Genomic DNA, 21102 nt, shown 5'->3' with positions numbered 1-21102 from the left:
TAGTTTTAGAAAATGGTGTTTATACAGAATAAAGAAGCCCTGCAGGGTCAAAAGCTTGTTAGAAGTCGTTTTCACGAGACTACATATATAGCTATAGGAGCTAGGCGACGCTTTCTCCTATCAGAGACACCCCTAACCAGGTCAGCTTTGGGTGAAAATTCTCTCCCCATTAAATTTACCAAGTTCCCGGATGATATGACTCGAAGTCTATTCACCGGGAAAAGTGGGGGCGGCTGTCCGATCTTGATGATTAGTTATATAGATCGACGTGTGTACCCATGCAGATAACCTTATATGATTCCTAGAAATTGAAGATCAAAATGCAGCCCTGATTGGTTATACGGTTTAGATGAAATACTCGCCGCGGGTACATTCCCGTTAAAAGTACACCCGGTCTAGCTATAATATGGTGGTCAGCCTGGTTGGCAGGAAAATTTGGGACAATGATAAATCGTTCAGTCTTGTTGAGGTTCGTCCGGTCAAAATCACATTGCATTGGGATTAGTTAGTAGTAGGGAGAGATATCGACAGAGACCCGTCTTGATCAACATGAGGTATAATGTCTTGTAGAGTTGGTTAAACTGTTTGAGTGATTGGATGGGTAATGTTTCGAGTGTAATAATTTGTGGGGGGATAAGGTTAGTAGATATAGAAAGTAAATATATTCATCTGGCCATTAGCAATGATCATTGGTGATTGCAATTTAATCAGTCAGCAATTGAACCCGCCAGTAATTCTCTTACTATGCTGATAGTGTAAGGAAAAAACACAACCAGTTCAAAATTGATATTATCGATACCTTCTGCTGAGTGTCATGATGAGTAGGAGCCTGTACAGTACTGGTATATTTATTGCAGTAGGTATACATGTGCCAATATTTAGAGGATGCCTAACAGATGCCCATATGCAATTCGCCTGTTGGGCAACTCAACATCACAGATAGCTTATAGCCTCAAGCTTGTCCCCAAGACACCGCCATACGCGCCCGTTGCTAGTACCCCTACCAATGCCAACATACTGCTAATCCCATGAACCTTTCCAAACCTGCTATTCAGCTTTTGCATAGCCTCACTCTTCGGCCCTTCGTCATAGTACTTCTTTCCTTCCTTCGTCTCCTGGACCCCCCTCTCCTTCATTATCTTTGTTGTCGCGGGGCCGACAATAAAAAGGTTCATCAGCGAAGATGTGAGCGTAACCATGATGGGAATCGTGGTGTTGTAGAAGTATGGCGATGATGTTGAGAGGAGAGATACCGCAGATGCGGTGGGATGCGTGGCTAGTAAGGCTACTGGTAGAACCGATTGGAGCGTGAAGAAGACAGGAAGGGCCTTCCGCTGGAGTTGGGAGAACATAGGCCTAGGGAGAGCTCTATAGGCCACAACACCACTGATGAAGGTCTAAGGGTTGAAGATTAGTCTAGTTGACGCTATCGAGGAAGATGGGGAGGACTGACTTGGTAGAATTCGGCACCGAAAAGGGTCCCGAAGGCGAGGATATGCCATGTGCCAGGGTTAGTAAGTGTGGAGAGGACTGGCATCGTGATTGATATGATATCTAAGGGTTTGAGAGGTTTGTTCGGCGACTGAATTCAAGGGAATGGGACAGCTTTGTTTCTAAGGTACATGTAGGTATTTACATAGGTCGTGGGGGTGGTGTGACGTATCGAATGTTGGGGCTCTTGGCGGGCGGCCCCGCATCTAACCGAATTCCGAGAAGACACAATGCCTAGAATGATAAAGTGGTCCTGAGTTGATGGAGCTAGGCTCTACACGATCGTGCTGGTATGATATCTATAGAGTAACATCAACTAAATACCGATCGTGTTCTTGGAAAGCTAACCTTGGTGCTTAAGGTTACGCGAGAAGGTGCGTATGTAAACCCTCCCATGTTTCTATCTCTGAGACTATCCAATGGGAATAACCTCGATCCATAAATATTCTTCAAATTAAAGGATACCCTAGGATAGTGGATGGAATAAAAGATGGATAAGCCCGGAATTCCCAATAGAGGTTCGAACCTTTTCAAAGTGCCAAGTACTCATGCAGCTGAAGCTGCCTCTCAAGTGGTCCACCCAACCAGGGAAGGCTGAGTTAACGAAGATTTCATCGCCTTGATTATGATCAGTGTTTCTTTCCCTTCTAAACTCACTGTCGAAGCTACAACTACATATACTAGTTGCCTATAAGATCACTTACGACAGAAATGCCCAGAGTTCAGAAAGAAATCTCAAAGAGTTTGGCTGAGGGGTTACGAGCTACTAGCTTTGTTGGGGTAGCTAACATTTACACGTATGGTTATCTAACATATATCTGTATGCCGTCCTTACGCATTAATCAACAACTAATTCAGAAGTTTATAGCCCCGCCCAATATAACCTTCTTCGAGCTTTTGCTGGCCTCTGCCAAGTGCTTAGTCCGGACGAGATTCTAAAATTGTCGCAAACTCCTGCTCCAAATCAGCCTGTGGTATCTGCTACCGTAGAAATTTGTCGTGATACAACTGAGGAGAAGGCAAAACGGAGGTTTCGGCAATTCAGTTCAAAGATTGAGCCTTTTTTTCAATCGGTCTTGAGATTTTGGCCAGTGATTGATGTGCTGGTTTCTGCGAAATCAGAAGTAGCAGCATTGGTATGGGGGAGTTGTAAGTTTGTTATTATTGTGGGTTGCGGATCTTTTCTGCTTCAATGCTCATTTCGATGTCTAATGTATATATATCCCCACAGGCAGCTCTAAATTACCTCGAATACTTTGAACAAATCTCAAAAACATTCAATAAGTTGGGAGACCTCTCTTCCTACTTCGATCGTTTCCTAGAGATCCTCCCCGACTCCTCTAGGCTTCACTCGGCGCTCGCAGATTTCTGCGCGGTGTCAATCAGATTCAGCACATCGGCGCTCCAATTCCTTAAGAAATCCAGTGATTCCCCTACCATGTCTATTGAGTCTTCTTTATCCTAGATAACAACATCTCGTGCTTAGCAACCGGGCAAATATTCAAATCAATATGGCAACCCTTCAAATTGACCTTTCAAGGCCTCGAAGAGGAGCTTGCTCGGCAGCAGAAATTAGTCGAGGACGCAATCGAGTTGGCGAGAGAGGAAGTGGCGTTTAAGGCTCGCCAGGAGATGAGTCTATTCAGGAGAGAGGGAAGAAACCACCAACTGCTGATGATACAAAATCATGCCGAAAATCAGTCGACGAATTCGGCCATCATAAAGAGGTTAAACGGGATCGAGAATTCATCTTTACAGTAAAATATGCGCGAAAAAAGTGACTATCTTTCCAAGTGATATATGCGTTGGGTTTAGTTCCTTATTCTGATTTATATTTAGTGGTAAAAAGAAGGTCTCTGCTGGAAGCGATATCAAGATACGACCATCGGTTGAGTTTATCGAATGCGTACGAGAAGCGGCATAAGAACACTGGATTGTGGATTTTGAGACCCTGGAGTATAAGGAGTGGAACGAGGGCTTGAAATCTAGCGGACTTTGGTGTTATGGAATTCGTAAGCCCCCATGAATTGTGCTATAATGCTGACATTTTGAAGATCTATATACATGTAATCTCGGAACTAACGATGTTTTTTGATAGCTGGTGCAGGAAAAACCATACTTACGGCTGGGGTAATCGATCATCTCTTTGTAAATCAAAAAAAACATGACAACATCAATCAGCTACTTCTTCTGCGACTTCTCAGTCGAAGAGTCTTTGAAGGCTTCCGCGATCTTGAAAAGTCTGATAAAACAAATTCTTAGCGTTTTCGAAAAGATCCCTCCGGAGATGGAGCGAAACCTTGAGAAAATATTCTTGAGTAGTCACCGAGAGCCAGGAATAGAGGATTTGTATACAATGTTGTTGGATATCACACAGATTCCACATACGTCATATATTGTTATCGATGGGTTAGATGAATGTAGAGCGAACGATCGGAAACGCTTCCTGACCTACATGAACCAACTTATGAGGGATAGCAAAAGTAAAATAAAGATCATTGTCTCCAGCCGTGAGAAGATTGATATATCGAGATCTTTGGCGGACTTTAAAAAGATTTCCTTGTGTGCGGCGATGAATCATTCTGATATCGAGATTTATATCCGGGAAACCATTGAGGAGAAGTTGAAAGACGTCGATCTGATGGTCGGCCCGGGAATGGTCAAAGAGATCAATGATGCACTTATCAAAGGGTCTGATGGAATGTATGTTTCTCTTGCTAGTATATAATGTTTAGGTTAAGTACTAACATATTTTTAAAGGTTTCTTTGGGTCAAGTTTCAAATCATTGAAATTTGTAGGGAAAATAATGACGATATTCGCCGGGTATTGCAATCGTTACCAAAAGGCCTTGACGAAACTTACCTCCGGATTCTCAAACGAATCGTTGATAACCACAAGCCAGATATTGCCAAAAAGGTTTTCACGTGGCTTGCCGTGGCCAGACGTCCTATCCATTTGAAGGAGTTAAACGAGGCTGTTGCTTTTGAGCCAGGGTGTTCTCACTGGGGTCAAGGGAGCCATCAAAATGATGCACTTAACATGTTGGGAAATGGTGGGAATCCAATCATCCATGTTCATAGTGATGACACAATTCAGTTCGCTCATTATACTGTCCTGGAGTTCCTAAAAAATCAACACGAGCGGCTCAGTCTATGGGTGACTTTTTCGTTGATGAGCAAGAAGCAAACTTATATGTAGGCTTAATTTGCCTTACATATTTGAGTTTTCCAGATTTTGAAACCACTATCACCAAACCTACAAAGGGCACTCCACTACCCTCAGTCATTGAATGGGGAAAATCGACAACGGTACATAACCCACACATGGGACTTTTATCGAAAGTACACCCTGGGATATTATTCCTCCATCGCGGTCAAAACGCACACGTATCCAGCGCCCGTATATTAGGCGACAAAGATCCGGTTACAGATATTTTGAATGCCAAGTTTCATTTATTAGAATATATTAGGCAAAATTGGATTCACCACTGCCGCGGGCTTTCGAAGGAAGACCATGAGAACTGGCGTTTATTCGATAGTTTAGTATTTCGCCGCAAATTACCATTCAATCATTTGCCATGGGATCAACAAGACCACTCTCAGAACGAGTCATATCGCGAGGAGGTTTTTTTCTGGGCGGTGGAAACAGATAATCCGGCTGTACTTAGGATGGCGTTTGACAGGCTGAGCAATACATCCACAAAAACTAGAACCTATCTGGTACAGGGAGCGCTTTTACTGGCTAGTATAGAGGGAAAGGAATCCGTTGTTCCACATCTGCCAGAACTCGGGGCTCAACTCGATCAACCGTACATCGCGCCCGAAATGGCGCTGCACGTGAACCACCGGTGGCTTAAGGCGGCGATTAGGGAAAAGGATGGGCCTCACCATGTAGCACGAACTGCGTTGCAATTTGCTGCTGGACGAGGGCACTTGGCCACTGTATCTCGACTCATTGAATGCGGAGCCGATGTGAATGCATCACCCATGGGATTTAGTCTCCTAGCTAACTCCCGCGGGACAGCGTTAGAGGCTGCTGCTGGGGGTGGACATATCAATGTTGTGAGCCTGCTCTTGCAGAGCGGTGCCAAAGTCCATATAGGCCACAGTGTTTGGAGAACGGCCCTGATGGCAGCTAATTACGGTGAGCATTTTGAGATTGCAAATCTCTTGCAGAGTAATGTCAACGACGTCGTCGATATTCGTTAGTCCGTTTAAGACATAGTAGAGATAGAAGAATCCGGCACGCCGAGGAAAAAAAAAAAAAATGGAGTTACTAGTTTACAGCAACATAAATTAAAAAGGCAAAACGTTAAATATGGGAGACACCACGCATAACATAATCTTGGTGATGTAGTACAGTGCCATTTCATTCATGGGTAAATCTTGGAGACTTAGGCCAGGTCATGACAGCCGTCAAGAGTCCGTATATACCAGCCCTACTCCTTAGCCTAGATTTATATATATAGGTGTCGATCTGGTGAAACCGTCCGTACAAGTCAAATCCTTATCCGAAGACCATGCAACCGATAAACTTCAAATCTTCCTAAAGTTCAGATAACTTTGGTGAGGGCCCAAAGTTAATTTTTCGGCCGTCTATCTCATCAATTGGAGGCTGCAGAGTGCAGTAGACTTTGTTGCGCTGCCACACAGGATGCTTTCATCAGATCGACACCTGTATGCGTACTCAACACCCTCTTCCAATAGAAACGTATATACTTAGTCTGAGTGAGCCCACATCTATCTAAACCAACACAATACCACAGGGAAAATATTGTCTATTTTGCTCAGGACAGGTACAGGCATAGGTGTTACAAGAATTTTCCGGCCTTTGGCCGGAGTAGGAACTGTTATGGCTTAAACAATATCAGTTTACCAACGCTTAAGATCACTGAAACCCCAAGATGCCCTGTGCACATATCTGATATACTATTTGGTTGACTCAAGGTATGTTGGAACCAATATCTACTGGCTGACTCAAACATATTTGATAGAATATCTACTTACTGACAAACATATTTGATAGAGAAAAAAAAAACCCCTCAAACCTGGCCAATCAAAACCTTTAAATAACACATTGCATATCGGTATATCTATATACTTATTAGATTTGCAAAACCTGATTAACCTTGCAATCTGCGTCATGAAAGATCACTCGACTTCTTTACTTGACCCGCACATATCAACCCTCTAGTAATGGCTGAAGTAAGGTATATAAAAAGATGGGTTCGTCTTTTTATTTCTATAGCAGCAGGGCTGGCACAGGAGGGTTGGATCACATCGGGTACTTTTTATTAATATTGATGTGCTTCTACATAACTACACCCCTGGTCAATGAGTAACCACTTATATACCACAGAAGGCAAGATAATCCAGGGGATATATGTTTCTGCTGGAATCTGATCCTCTGTATCGACCAGGTAAAGCACAGACTTCGAGTCCGAATCCCAGCCTCAAAACTCAAATGTCCGAGTGATAACTCATGATCTACACAGAACATATTACACATAGAAAAGATGAGGGTGTAAGAAATAATCTTTAAAGCATGAGTGATAAGATAAATACCTATGCCAAAGAAGTCACTTCATCCAACTAACTACATAAATATAAAAAATACATGAAGCTCCCTCTGCACGCAGCCAATATAAGAATAAAAATAAAAAAAGATAGTGAAAAGAAAAGTTCTTTAACCCCACCAAAAAAAAGAAAAAAGAAAGGAAAAGTGTATTCATCTCATCACCCATGCCACACCCCCCACGCCATACCAATGCAATGGAACCCATCAATCATAAAAGCAGAGAAATTAATAAATAACGGGAAAGCACCTCCCAGCCAACTAATACCCAGGCTCCACTCTCGGAATAACCACCGGCCCGTACTTGACAGTCCCCGAGTAGTTTCCCTCGCCCTGGACGATGAAGTCTACCGCGATACTCAGCGCGCTTGGCTTTGAATCGGTGGCGACTGGCAGTCCGTGTGGATTTAGCGGATCGTATCCGCAGAAGATTGAGTAGTTTCTTCGGCCCATGAGGCGTTTTAGTTCGCGGTATTGGCCGCCGACATCGGTTTGGAATAGCTCGAGCATGTCTTCTTTTGTGTCGCTGGGGGCGCCTGTAGATCGCATGCCGTTTTGTGGGATGAAGAGCTGCTTGTTGTTGTGTAACATTTTGATAACCATGTTTGGAGGCGGGACGTTGACAATTGCGGAGGAGATGATTTGATACCTTTGAGGAGAAAAGGTTATTAGGGAATAAACATTAGTAAAGGGGAGTAGGGACTTACATTGTTTTATGGTCGCCAGGCTTTGTAGGGTCGTGTACTAGACCCGCTCCACAACAGTGGACGTCTCCACTGAGGAAAGTCATGCGGAGACTCCGTTGTTTTGCAATTCCTTGAAGAATTCTGATAAGGTATGTTCGCTCAAGGTCCTAGATAGAAATTAGAAAAAAAACCAAAAAATCATTCCTTCGAATTCTCAAACATACCTTCGATTCATGGGTCCAATGATCCCTCAAATCATCCAACAAGTCCACTTCACCAAATATACTAACCACACCACTCATCAACCCGCTCTTTCCAAAAGCCTTCTTGACCCCCTGGAAACCACTCCCAACCACCTCCTTCGCGCCAACGACTCCCGCCGCCGACCCCACAACCTTTCCTAGCAGATTGTACGTGCCAGTGATTGCCTTTTTCCCCGTTGCTACTGTCTGCACCACATGCTCTGCCGTTTCCATCCGTGGATAGATAATAGGCACAGCCAGCATCAAAATACAGTGTTGCACACTAGGCGGCAGCGTCGCAATCTTCGGGAATAGCCCCTGGTACGTTGGTCCTGCCATGACCTGCTGTGGATTCCGCTCTGAACGGGTGTCGATTCCAACTACCGCAATCGCGGGGCCGAGGTATTTGATAAAATGCCAACCAGTGCCGGTTACGGTGAAGAGATCCCGTTCGTTGGGCGCTCCGTGGAGCATGTCAAGGGTTGTGTGGTGTTGGAAGAGCAAGTACCAATGAACGGCGATACGACCGATATTTTTGAACATGTGCGAGAACTGCATGTATTCAGGGTAGGACCCAAAGCCATCAAAACTATCCCCCAATCAGTATCACACCCAAGAGAAGAGTGTAAGTCAATGCGCTTACATATCATGATCATCAATTTGCAAGAGATGTGGGATCTGGGCCCACGCTTCTTTCAAATGCGGCTGATCAAAATGTGAAGAGTAGTAATGAAAGTACGCATGCTGGACCTCCTCCTCGTGAGTAGCTGTCCATGGCGCCGCCTTCCTATTTTCCTTTCCTTTGATCGCCAACCATTCCTAGATCCAAGTCAAAACTTGCAAATCATAGATCGAAAAGGAAAGGCTCAAACCTTCAATAATGGAACTTCTCTCCACAACCTATCCGCATAAATCTGATCTCCTCCGCCCAATTGCGCATGGAACCCAATCTCCATATGCTTCTGCAAAACATCCTTCCACATATACCCTGTACCACCTAATCGCTGTCTCTCCTCCTCCTTCACACTCAACGAGAAACCATTGCAACTGTGCGCAATGAATCTCCAGTTCCTGTCCATTCTTGCAGCTACAAGGAATTCGTATCTCAAGATCCCCAATAACGATGTGACCGCATATGTCCACTTCTCTCCGATATCTGACATCTGGATATCGATATCATAGCGGTAAAAGGTCCACGCTCGGTGGGTGAAAATTGGGTTCGCCTTTAATTGTCTAGGGTTAGGGGAGAGATCTACGCTACGATGAAGATGGATTGTTGGGGGTTGTGGAGAAGAGGTGACAATCATAATTGAGCCAAGCCAGATGCCACGTTCAATATCCATATTAGTGTACCTGAGGTAGGGACCGAAGTACTCCTGGTTGCTTGGCGCAGGGTTAAAGAGGACTACACCAGCAAGCGGGAGTGGGGGATGCATGCCAAAACTGTTGGTATGCATCAACGGTGATGGGCTCATCCCCATCATTCCGGGGTCTGAGTTGTATGTAGTCATAGGGTCCGGGAAAGTCATTGGCTGTTGACCGAACCCTGGGGAGCCGAGAGGCGGAATACTTGCGTAGCTAGAGGTTGCTAACTGTGGAGAGGCTGAAGTTGGTTCCGGAGCTGGGAATTCCCATTGGGTTCGAGATGTTGGAATGTGGATGTAGTAGTATGATCCGGAACTTTGATCTAAATGGGCCATCCACCCTTCAGGGAGTGGAGGAGGCGCAGAAGGGCCGGAGCCTGGTGGTGGGGTATTCATGTATTGCTCTTGCTGGACATATTGTTGCTGGTATTGAGTGGTATCTTGAGGATGAGGTGATTGTTGCTGCTGAGCATAATGCTGTTGCTGTTGCTGTTGGGCTTGAGCTTGGGCTTGAGCTTGAGCCTGAGCCTGAGCTTCGGCCTGGGCCTGGGCTTGGGCTTGAGCAGCTTGGGCCTGGGCTTGGGCTTGAGCAGCTTGGGCCTGGGCCTGAGCTTGAGCTTGCGCTTGTGCTTGTGCTTGAGCAGCCTGAGCTTGTGCTTGTGCCTGGGCTTGCGCCTGAGCTTCGACCTCGGCCCGAGCTTGAGCCTGGGCTTGTTGTTCTTGAGCAAGTTGCTGCTGCTGCTGCTGTTGGTGCTGTTGCTGTAGCTCCCGCTGGGCCGGAGTAAGTTGTCGAAGCGGCTGCGGCTGCTGCTGCTGTTGTTGTTGTTGTTGTTGTTGTTGTTGTTGAGGAGGAGGATCATTATGAAAAGCTGGGTGATTCGTATGATTGTTCGGCGCTGCAGCACCAACCACAACTGTATGCTTCTCGTTAGGATAGCCTTGTGCGGTTGTTGCCGCTGGCGCAGCATGGCTCAAGCTTGCGTACGATGGTGGAGGGCTAGCGTTCATATTCATGCGCTGGAACTCGCTCTCCAATGCTTGTTGCGCCGTGCTGTTCACAGATGGGGTGTTATCACGACGTTCTGGTTCCCCATTGGATCGTTCTTGCTGTTGGGGCGCGCCTTGTTCCTGTCCTCCGGTGCCTTGCCATATAACCGACGCACCGTACGGATGGCTTCCCGGTTCCTCGGTAGGTGTCCATGGTCTCGGGGGAGCCTCCACGGGTGCCTGCTGGGGTTGCGCAGGCGGTATAGCATGTGCGTGGGCAGCACTGTGATTATGCGGAGTTTGCGTACGACTTTGAGGCTGCGATCTGCCCCCGACCTGGGCAGAGCCTCGTCGCACCCCCGATGCCGCCCCACCAAACTGATGAGGCGGGTTCTCGGCCGCCGCAGTCGCTGGAGTTTCCGGAGGTGGTGGGGACCCCCGTCTTGCTGCTGTAGTGGATGTCGACGTCATCCGACTGGGGGGTGGCCAGTATTGCTGATGAAACTGTGGGAACGGGTTCATAATCAACTCTGGGCTCTCTGGAGGATCATCTTTGAGAGGAGGAGCCGGAGGCGGAGACTCTGTCCTTCCCGAGCCCTGTCGTACGGCATGCTGCGGCCTCCGTCCTTCGCGGTTCCGGAACGGCGGGGGTGTCGGGTACGAATCGCTGTGCACAACGGAGACATGTCTACTTGGTTGGGAGCCCGACGATGAACCCGGGGTCCCGGATCGATCGGGATACGGCAGTCCGCTACTATTCTGGTCATGATCGTATGTATGTTGTTGTTGAGCCCGCTCCGCTGCCGGCCTATCGGGATACGGTAGTGCCGGGGACGGGGGTCCTCCCGTGAAGTTACGGCGCTGTGCACCTGGTGGGTTCGGGAATGGGTTGTTGTTTTGTGCGGGAGATTCGCGCCTGTTGATCCGCAGTGGTGGCACCGTCGTGGGGGAATCTAGAAAGAGTTCATCGTTGGATGGCGGAGCGGCATTGCTGGTTGTGCCTCGTCTCGGGCGCCCACCAGACATGACGACGATCGAACGAGTGATTGGATGGGTAGATCTATAGATGGATCGGGAGATGTCTGAATTATAAGGAATCAACTATGTAAGGGAGCAAGAGTTCCGATATCTAGAGCAAAGGATGTTAGATGAGCGTTGTAATCGCGAGAGGCCGGGTAGGTAGTCGAGGTGGAGGGGGGGGTGAGGGGTGAGGTGAATAGGAAAAGTGTTGTCTGGGTGCTATCTATCAGAAAAAAAAAGGGGATCAGATGGAGTCAAATGAAAAGAAAGAAATACCGACAACCTTGCGAAAAAAGATGACGACAATCCGAGTAGAACAGAGCAGAACGTGGACCTGCTGCACTGCCACAGGTGAGGGGAAATTATGTATGCCTGCGCTGCTGAACCTCACTCGCACATGTTCGCCTCACCCACAACCATGGATACTGCAAAGAGTAATAACCCAAAATCCACGACAAATCCTCCTTTCCACCCGCAGCATGAGCTTGCGCGTACCGCGTACCTACACGGAATCGCCATCTTTATCCTGACACTGAAGTTTTTTCCCTTCTCTTCCCTTCTCTTCCATCACTAATGAGGCATTTCTATAGGCGCCTTCATTTGGTAGCGCCCTACTGTATTATTGTTGGTGGGGGGATTCTTGGCGCAATGTCTCAATTCGAGACAGTGGCGCCATGATGCTGTCGCGGATTGGTGGTGATATCTTCCTTCTCTTGCCACGCGCTGGTGTTCAAATATCGCAGTATATATTGGGTAGGCTATATAATAGCTGATCTCGAGTCCCATTGGTCGTCTGCGTGCTTCCTCGAGGACGGTATCCCAGGTAAAGAGAGTATCAGGTGGAAAGATGAAACAAGACACGGGAAGGAAGAAATTGGTGGGGAAGCAGAGAACGATCCGATGATTTATGAGTGTGAGAGAAGTTCTAGCTAGCTAGCTAGCGTTGACTTCCCCACGGGTCTTTTAGACAGCAACCTAACCTTAACGTTTAAAGGCTAGCTAACATCATCAGTATGCTTATGATATCACTCCGCCCGCCAACCGTCTCTGCAAACACAACTGTGGTCAAAACTAGTGTTGCAAGGCTTCTCTACAACCTTCAAAACTAACTCTCAAATCGACATCCGCGTCGATTCTCCTCACTGATCCCTGATTTGCCCACCTCCAGGGAAACAAAGGGCAGTACGTTACGAGCCTCGCTATGTCAGAAATACACTACCACCTCACACAAATAAACAAGCGCAGTGCTTTTTTCGGAAGGGAAAGTGGCCGGAAAGAATAAAGAGATCTTAAGGTCCAACCAAATATAACAATTTGTCATCTACAGCTTCAATAGAGGTGGCACGACGGTGCACTTCATGAATTCATATAGTATTTTCATAGCCCGCTACGAATTTGTAGCTGACAACTCAACACGGAGTAGCAGGGCGCCTTGCGGAAGCAGCCCAGTGCTAAATACCTTGCCCTCGAAGCGCTAAACATCTAAACACTTACTAGATACTGGTTTGGAGTATAATTTGTAGACTCAGGCTGCTAAATAAGGCTTGACGCCAACACCCGACACGTATCACCATATTACCACCTGGAGCTACGGGTTGCGGGATCTACCAACGGATCTTTTCGAATTAGCAGCACTTATCGTGACTATAATGAGAGTGCTGCTGAGCAATAATATCTGCGCTTGGATCCGAAGGTTTGATTTTTGACTCAAGAAAAGATGGCTGAGATACCAGAGGGGTACCTTGACAAGACATAAATACCGAAAGGATATTTCAATACCGCAAAGATACCTTTTATTCCTTACCTGCAACCCGGAAGAATTATAGGTCCGAGAAGACCTCCTTATATATCCAGGGCTGAACATGCAACGATGAGTAACCCGCGTAGTGCCGAGGGTCTATTCGGTGACCTCATGGGTCTTTGCATTTTTTTTTTTTAGATGACTCTCTGCTTGATTTCTGATATCGCCGATAAATGTATTGGTTTTTTCCTACAACACATACTGGAATAATTTAGAGATATCTACGCGCCAATTGCCGCGCCAGAGTAAACAGCTCTGGCAGTGAAGAGAATTTGTATTTACGGGCTATATGTAAATCTCCCTCTTTACCATCTCTCCCTTTACCGCGCTTAGTTAGCTCTAAATGTCCAGGCCCTTTCCTGCGCTATTCGTATTTGCCTTGCGCGCCTAATTTCACTCGGCTGAATCACAGACCATCACTCGGTCAATTGATCACGTGACACACCAAACTAAACCAACCAGATAATTTACTTGATGAAAGCAGTTCGCCCCAGGAATCCACGGAGCAACACACCAAAAGCCCAGTTAACCAGCGGGTGCCTACTGGGCTATCCCAATACGCCCTTAGATGACTGTCCGTACATAGACCGCCCAATCTCCGTCACCGCCTGCATCCCAACTGTAAGCTTCCAGCTGGCCCCCCGTTAATTGCTCAGTAAGACCGGAGGCAACGTGCATCCAGCATGTCTGACCATATTAGTATGATATTGCCGCGGCTAGATAGTACATCAAGACTCGGGCTGCTGGTATCCGCGTCTAGGTTGTCGGTATCTGAACCCCCAATACCGCGGGGGTGGGGTTTATAGCTTCGAGCTTAACTAGTGTGTAGCGAAAAGCCATCCTCATCCGCTCAACCATAAGGTGGGTAGTTCAAGCCATCAACAAATCATCATTGTTCCCGTCCGGATATATAGCCGCTCACCACCTAGTCGCGTAATGAGTTACCCCGTCAAGTCCCGGGGGTGCGGCAACCCTCACAGGCCCCCCCCCCCCCCCCCCACGCCGCGTCTATCGATGGATTGATTTAGCGACGAAAGCAGACCCAGCCGGGGGGTGTGGTGTGTGCGGAGCCATTTAGCTTGTAGAGAGGAGTTATGGTTGTAACTGGCCTGGCCTGGGGGGCAGCGGTTCGAGTGATTGTTCATGACCAAGTCTCGACGGCGGGTAGTCTGGCACCAGTTTAAAGACGGGCCATGCAGCCTATAGTTATATATGGTGCCTCTCTCTAGTATCACTGCTAGGGTTAGCAAATCCAATTAGTTTCGGATCCTCTAGCTCTAGAGGTGGACTGCCTTATACCGTCGGGATGACCGTCTTTAAAAGATCAAGATCCGCGGTCGATCTGCCTCTAATGCATGCAGCTGAGTAACTATGTTCGATCGGTGCCCATCAGTGGCCGGCTTCTGCAGGCTTTCACGGCCTGCCGGACTGTATATATTCTAAGCTGTAGCAACGCATATAATCGATGGCGTACCTATGGCCGGGCTCGATTGTCCGCTACCACGAATACCTCAGTCTTAGTCTCGTACCCCATCCCATACTTAGCAGCAAGCTACTTACCCATTATGGTCAGGAACATTATCTTTGCGACAAACGTCGGGAAAGGGCCCCCCCCAACCGCGACACTCTTGTCGGCCGCTGGAATGTGATATCGGGGCTGTGAATTGTGGATGTAGGAGCCCGACTTGTGATATAGAGGTCGACAATGTGATGTAGAAGGCCGATTTGAGCCCCGACAGCCACCCCCGACGTCGATACCCCATACAAAAAGATTCACCCAAGTTGGAAATATATAGCACCGGACCCGTCCGCTGGAAGCATGGAAGCAGACAGATTGGGGGGGGCGAGCCTAGGTAGTGGGGTATATGGACGGACGGCTTGTTGGGACTGGTGGGCAGCTAGCTTGCTGCAAGTATGGTACGGGATGGGGTACGAGACTACGTATACCTGTGTCGTTTACCATCTTCCCCAGCATGCAGTCCTCCAACAAGTTCTGTTTGTGTAGTGGTCTATGCCTCCGGTTTAGGAAACTTATGACGACAGCGGATACCGGGTTCGAATCCCGCTTAGATCCTACACAAACAATTGTTTTTTTTCTTTTCTTTCTCTTTTACCTCAGTTCTATGTATCGTTGAAATGGGGAAGTTCTCTGATATATCAATCCCGCACACCTGTGTAGTGGGCGCCGGGGATTCATAAAAGGAAAAAAATGCGCCGCGAATGCCAACCTATGTCTGTTCTGTCTATGTACCCGGGGGTGCCGGAAAGTGATGCAACGTTTGACTTAGTAACGCCGAAAGCACTCAGAATTTCAACACAATGCTTGAACAGGTTGGATATTTTAGTCATACGCATGATACATGAGTCTAGAATAGAGCCTGCATTCTTTTCAGGTCATTGATTTGGGGTTATTAGCCTGCAAAAGGACAACTCGTGACAAGAGACAGTAATAAAAGGAGAAGTAATAGCTATTCATATTACCTCTTACCAGAGCTATGATCTCCAGCTTCTAAATTATCATAGATTCGCTCCACATTCTGTTAGCTGGTTTGGTTGTTGAGAAATATGGACTATTTGATCGTTGCATCACTTTCCGGCACCCCCGGGTACATGTATGTACGCCCCCCGCCAACAGATACTTCATTTTATATACGCCAGAAAGGAAGACCGACAGACAGCTTGTTGGGACTGGTGGGCAGCTACTTGTAGCTTGGTGCAAGTACGGTACAGATCGAGACGAGACTAGGCTGGTGAGCAGCTTGCTGCTAAGTACAGTACCAGAAATTGGGGTGTATTCGATACCGTAGTGCTACCGCAGTCTGTGTTACAATGCCGCATTGCTAGCAATACGGAGATAATTCAGCATAGTTTTCAATGCAGCATTGTTCATTGGGGTCAGGGTATTTGGTTAACTGCCCGCCATACTAATGTTGTGCCCGCGTCCCGCCCGCCACCTACTAGTACTAGTCCACCCCCACCAGAAAGGTAGCAGTTCAACACCATGTAGGTACATGTATTCGAGCATCACCAGCACCACACATATTTAATCACCACCATAATGATTATGATCTGATTATCACCAGCTATTACACGAACCACTGACAGAACTATGATAGGTCCAGATCCAAGAAAGAGAAAATTATTTTTAAAAAGTATTCCCTAAATCTTTCACCCGATGATAAGAAATTAGAATTGACTGAACTATTGATGAAATAAATTGTGGTGATGATAAATTCCGTGATGCTTCATGATACATTAAACACTGGGAATGTTTTTCTAGGTGTACATCCAAATTTTGCATGTACTTCTAAAAATCAAAGGAATACCATATCAATACCAGCCTGCCACCCGGAGTACCCCACAATGCTGCTGCTTATCCCGAAGTACATGCCTGCCACCCGAAATACCCCGCCAATGCTGTTGCTTATAAGAATACTATAAGAATGCGGCATCCAACCAAATGCGGCAGTGCTATGGTATGAGATACATCCCGTTTTCTGGTACTGTAGGGGATGGGTACGAGACTAGTACGAGACTACGTACGTATACGTGTGCGTACGTTTACGATCTTCCCTAGCACGCAGTTCCTCCAACAAGTTCTGTTTGTGTAGTGGTCTATGCCTCCGGTTTAGGAAACTTATGACGACAGCGGATACCGGGTTCGAATCCCGCTTAGATCCTGCACAAACAATTGTTTTTTTTTTTCTTTTCTTTCTTTTACCTCAGTTCTATTATTGTTGAAATAGGGAAGCTCTCTGATATATTCATCCCGTATACCTGTGTAATGGGCGCTGGGGATTCGTGGAGGGGGGGGGGAGGGGCCGATGTGTGAATGCCAACCTACATATGTCTGTTCTGTCTACGCACATGTACACCCACGGGAAAAAAGTGAGGAAGCAACGCCTGCATTTAACACCAGCCCCAATGACGAGAAGTACTTGAACTATAAAATGAGAAAGAGAGAATATGGTACTGACCCTGAAGTATATTTGACGCCTTGTACGGCCTCCCTTCAAAAGGCATGGTTGATGTTTAACCACGTTTGTGGCCACTCGTTGTTTCGTCACTTTTTTCCTATGGGTGTATATGTATATACGCCAGAAAGGAAGACCGATAGATGGCTTGTTGGGACGCTAGCAGTACGGTACGGGATGGGGTACAAGACTACGTATACGTGTGTCGTTTACCATCTTCCCCAGCATGCGGTCCTCCAACAAGTTCTGTTTGTGTAGTGGTCTATGCCTCCGGTTTAGGAAACTTATGACGACAGCGGATACCGGGTTCGAATCCCGCTTAGATCCTGCACAAACAATTGTTTTTTTTCTCTTTTCTTTCTTTTACCTCAGTTCTATTATTGTTGAAATAGGGAAGCTCTCTGATATATCCATCCCGTACACCTGTGTAGTGGGCGCCGGGGATTCGGGGGGGGGGGGAGGGGCCGACGTGTGAATGCCAACCTACATATGTCTGTTCTGTCTACGCACATGTACACCCACGGGAAGAAAGTGAGGAAGCAATGCCTGCATTTAACACCAGCCCCAATAACGAGAAGTACTTGAACTATAAAATGAGAAAGAGAGTATATGGTACTGACCCTGAAGTATATTTGACGCCTTGTACGGCCTCCCTTCAAAAGGCATGGTTGATGTTTAACCACGTTTGTGGCCACTCGTTGTTTCGTCACTTTTTTCCTATGGGTGTATATGAGACTACGTATACGTGTGTCGTTTACCATCTTCCCCAGCATGCAGACCTCCAACAAGTTCTGTTTGTGTAGTGGTCTATGCCTCCGGTTTAGGAAACTTATGGCGACAGCGGATACCGGGTTCGAATCCCGCTTAGATCCTGCACAAACAATTGTTTTTTTTCTCTTTTGTTTTACCTCAGTGATCTCGCACACACCCTACCTGTGTAGCTTGCTTACAAAAACTACATGTGTTTATGTACGTACGCACGCATAACGAACGTTGCTCAGCGCCTGGTGGTAGTGGTGGTGGTGGTGGTGGTGGTGGGTGCGCTTTTATTCATACGTACGGCGCAGAGCTACATGTAGTAGATTGATCTTCATTCTGCCCCCCCCCCCCCGGGGGGGCCCCGTAGGGCATTATTGCGTAAGCTAGCAGGCCCATTCTCCTACTATACAATACTACGGACCAGAGCTATCTATACGGGATTCCCTGTATCCATCCATCCATCCACCCACGCAAAACCAAAACAAAACCAAACAAAAAAGAACAAAAAAAAAAAAAAAGAAAAAAAAAACCATCCACCAATCACAGCCCATCACTCGCCCCCACCAAAAAACCAAAACCCGTCACCACAATCATTACCACCCACCCACTAAATTTTAACTCTTTCCAAACGCCAGTCTCCTCTGCCCCTTCTCGAGGCCGCCGCCGCCGCCGCCTCCTTTCTTCTTCTTCGGGCCCTTCTTGCTCGGCGGCGGCGGCGGCGGAGGAGGAGGAGGCGGTGGTAGTGAGGCGCGGGAAGCCTTGTCCTGCGCGGCGAGGGCCTTTGCAAAGTGCCAGTCCTCGTGCTCGGCCTGCTCCTGCAGGGGGATGGGGGTGGGGGTGGTGCAGTGCGGGCAGGTGTAGGTGTAGGTCTCTTCCGGCGGTGACGGTGGCGGGGGTGCGGTAGGAGGCGGGAGTGCGGGTGGTGCCTGGTCATTACTTGAGGATCCGGGTCCTACGCGGGGAGCGGGCGGGGGCGATAGCTGCGGCACCGCCAAAGCTTCCTCTTCAAGCCCCCCCTCCCCTTCCACCTCCTCCTCCCCCCTCCTCCTCTTCGCCCCCCTCTCCCCCCCCACCGCCTCCGCCACCCTCTTCACCAAAAACCCCGCAATACCTCTATTCCCCCCCTCCCGCTCCTCGAACCCCCCCACCTGCACACTCAACCCCGCACACGGCAACGCCCCCCCCTCCGCCACCACCCCCCTCCACAACCCCTCCGCCACGCCCAGCAGCCCCTCCGCGCCCACCTCCCTCGCCGGCACCGCCCCCTGCCGCGTCTTCCCCACCACCCCCACTCCACGGTGCATCACCGTCATGACCGTCGGGCGCCGCCCCTCCTCGTCCACAAGGCGTGCATGAATGTCGGCCACAAACACGCGCAGCCACAGACGCGCCTGCTCTGCGCTCGCGAGGGGCGGGCGGAACGACTTTGCGGAGAGCATGGACTTGAGCGCGGTGCGCGGGTTGACGTCGGAGCGGTCGATGCCGCGCAGGGTGTTGTGGAGCCAGGTTGCGTCGTCGGGTGGGAGCTTTGCGGCGAGGGCGCTGAGTGGCAGGGCGGAGAGGGCGGAGAGGGAGGAGGTGTGGAAGGCGGTGGAGATGTGCGTGCCGAGTTTGCCGCCGAGGTTGCGGACTGGTGGGGTGTTAGCGGTGGTCATGAGGGGGGGAGAAGAGGGGGGAGGGAGGGGTACTTTTTGTGAACTCGAGGGTGTTGAGGAACTTTTGGGCTGCGCCGGGGCGGACTACGGTCTATATGAGTATATATAATTAGTTATTGGCTCCACGGTTATAACAATGACGGCCCCGGGGGGTGGAGGGGGAGGATAACAACCTGCGAGTTTGGCTTTTTATACCCGCTCCCCAACTTGGCCAACATCTTATTCCCCGCAATCCCCGCCGAGCACGTATACCCAATCTCCACCCGAACCCTCTCCCTCACCCGCGCCACCATCTCCGCCGCCACCCCCATCACCACATCATCCCAATCCACCCCCTCCCCCCCCCCCCTCCTCCTCCTTCTCCTTCTCCAACACACACGACCCCGCCCACCCCACCTCCACCTCCCCCCCGGGCAGCGGCAGCCTCTCCCACGCCTCCGCCTCCGCCGCCCGCGCCAGCGCCGGCCACCGCCGCACAAGCTCGCCATGCACCATCGCCGACAGGTCCAGGAACGACTCGTCGATGCTCGCCTTCTCGACGCGCGGGCACGCGCTGCGGAACAGCGCCAGGATCTTCTTGCTCTCGGCTCGGTACGGGTCCAGGCAGGCTTTGTGCGTGGCGATGCTGGGCGTGTCGTGGTAGGCCCAGTGCATGTCGCCCGCGCGCCAGGTGGCCACGTGCACGAGGCGCAGCTGCGGGCAGCGCTTGAGTGCGTCGGTGGCGGTCTCGTGGCGCGTGACGGAGTGGGCGCGCGCGGCGTAGTTGACGGCTATGAGGTCTGGGGGGCGGGGGGCGGGGGGGGTTAGAAGGTGTGTGTGGGAGCGGGGGCGGGGGGAGGGGGGAGGGGGGAGGGGGGAGGGGCGGTACTTTGCCATTGTTGGACGGCGAGGGGCTCGTCGGCGGGGAGGGAGAGGCGCTTGGTCTCGACTTGGGCCTAGCTGGGCGGTGAGTAGGGGGTTCGATCCGGGCGGGGAGGGAGGGAGGGCTTACGTAGAAGGCGTCGAGGTCTCTGTGCGGCGGCTGGGTGTTAACAAGCCATGATTAAGACTCACAGAGAAGCACACAATATGACAATACGGCAATATGACCGGACATGACATGAAGCACAGCAGCAGCGCAGAGGGAATCAACACTCACATGTGCGCAATGACACGCAGCGGCGTGTCGACCGAGTACTTTGCCAGCTGCGCGAGCTGGCGGTACGTGAACTTTGAGATTCTCTTCTTCGGCTTGTCCCCTCCAGCTCTACTTCCACTTCCACTTCCACTTCCACTTCCACGTCCACTTCCACTTCCACTTCCACTTCCACGCTCCCAGGGCGGTCTTTTCGTGTTGCCGGGCATAGCTAACGGTTAATCCGTGTGCTGTGGTTGACGCGTCAAGTGCGAACTTGGCGGGGAAGACGCGTTGGGTGCTGACGGGAGGACAGGGATGTGGCAGCAGTGCTCCTAGAGTAGACTAGTGCATACATGATGCATAACAGCGCTGTTTGTGGCATTCACCGGGGGCCGTGCCTGGGAAGAAGCGAGATTGTCGTATATAGCTGC

The 21102-nt window shown here is 49.2% G+C and overlaps 5 protein-coding genes across 5 annotated transcripts; 1 reads left to right on the top strand and 4 right to left on the bottom strand.

The window, feature by feature from the left end:
- Positions 1–944: 944 nt before the first annotated feature.
- On the bottom strand, positions 945–1537 carry H6S33_005130 (uncharacterized protein; the record flags this gene model as incomplete). Its single annotated transcript, XM_044836483.1, has 2 exons — positions 945–1397; positions 1454–1537. The coding sequence occupies 2 exons, from the start codon at positions 1535–1537 to the stop codon at positions 945–947; spliced, it is 537 nt and encodes a 178-aa protein (XP_044690343.1).
- A 665-nt stretch (positions 1538–2202) lies between these two features.
- On the top strand, positions 2203–5700 carry H6S33_005129 (uncharacterized protein; the record flags this gene model as incomplete). Its single annotated transcript, XM_044836482.1, has 11 exons — positions 2203–2288; positions 2360–2657; positions 2723–2915; positions 3032–3127; positions 3193–3268; positions 3331–3397; positions 3481–3503; positions 3590–3621; positions 3696–4194; positions 4252–4686; positions 4962–5700. The coding sequence occupies 11 exons, from the start codon at positions 2203–2205 to the stop codon at positions 5698–5700; spliced, it is 2544 nt and encodes an 847-aa protein (XP_044690342.1).
- Positions 5701–7327: 1627 nt separating this feature from the next.
- Positions 7328–11371, bottom strand: H6S33_005128 (uncharacterized protein; the record flags this gene model as incomplete). Its single annotated transcript, XM_044836481.1, has 5 exons — positions 7328–7715; positions 7774–7919; positions 7977–8583; positions 8638–8813; positions 8867–11371. The coding sequence occupies 5 exons, from the start codon at positions 11369–11371 to the stop codon at positions 7328–7330; spliced, it is 3822 nt and encodes a 1273-aa protein (XP_044690341.1).
- A 7142-nt stretch (positions 11372–18513) lies between these two features.
- On the bottom strand, positions 18514–19847 carry H6S33_005127 (uncharacterized protein; the record flags this gene model as incomplete). The annotated part of the gene is made up of 3 exons (XM_044836480.1): positions 18514–19529; positions 19588–19645; positions 19728–19847. The coding sequence occupies 3 exons, from the start codon at positions 19845–19847 to the stop codon at positions 18514–18516; spliced, it is 1194 nt and encodes a 397-aa protein (XP_044690340.1).
- A 25-nt stretch (positions 19848–19872) lies between these two features.
- Positions 19873–20898, bottom strand: H6S33_005126 (uncharacterized protein; the record flags this gene model as incomplete). Its single annotated transcript, XM_044836479.1, has 4 exons — positions 19873–20333; positions 20423–20489; positions 20546–20564; positions 20693–20898. The coding sequence occupies 4 exons, from the start codon at positions 20896–20898 to the stop codon at positions 19873–19875; spliced, it is 753 nt and encodes a 250-aa protein (XP_044690339.1).
- Between the last annotated feature and the right edge of the window lie 204 nt (positions 20899–21102).

This window comes from Morchella sextelata, assembly GCF_020137385.1.
Source record: "Morchella sextelata strain SCLS chromosome Unknown scls_19, whole genome shotgun sequence".
Taxonomy (NCBI): domain Eukaryota; kingdom Fungi; phylum Ascomycota; class Pezizomycetes; order Pezizales; family Morchellaceae; genus Morchella; species Morchella sextelata.
Note: the sequence above shows the minus strand (reverse complement) of the source record. Positions and strands in the feature narration are given on the sequence as shown.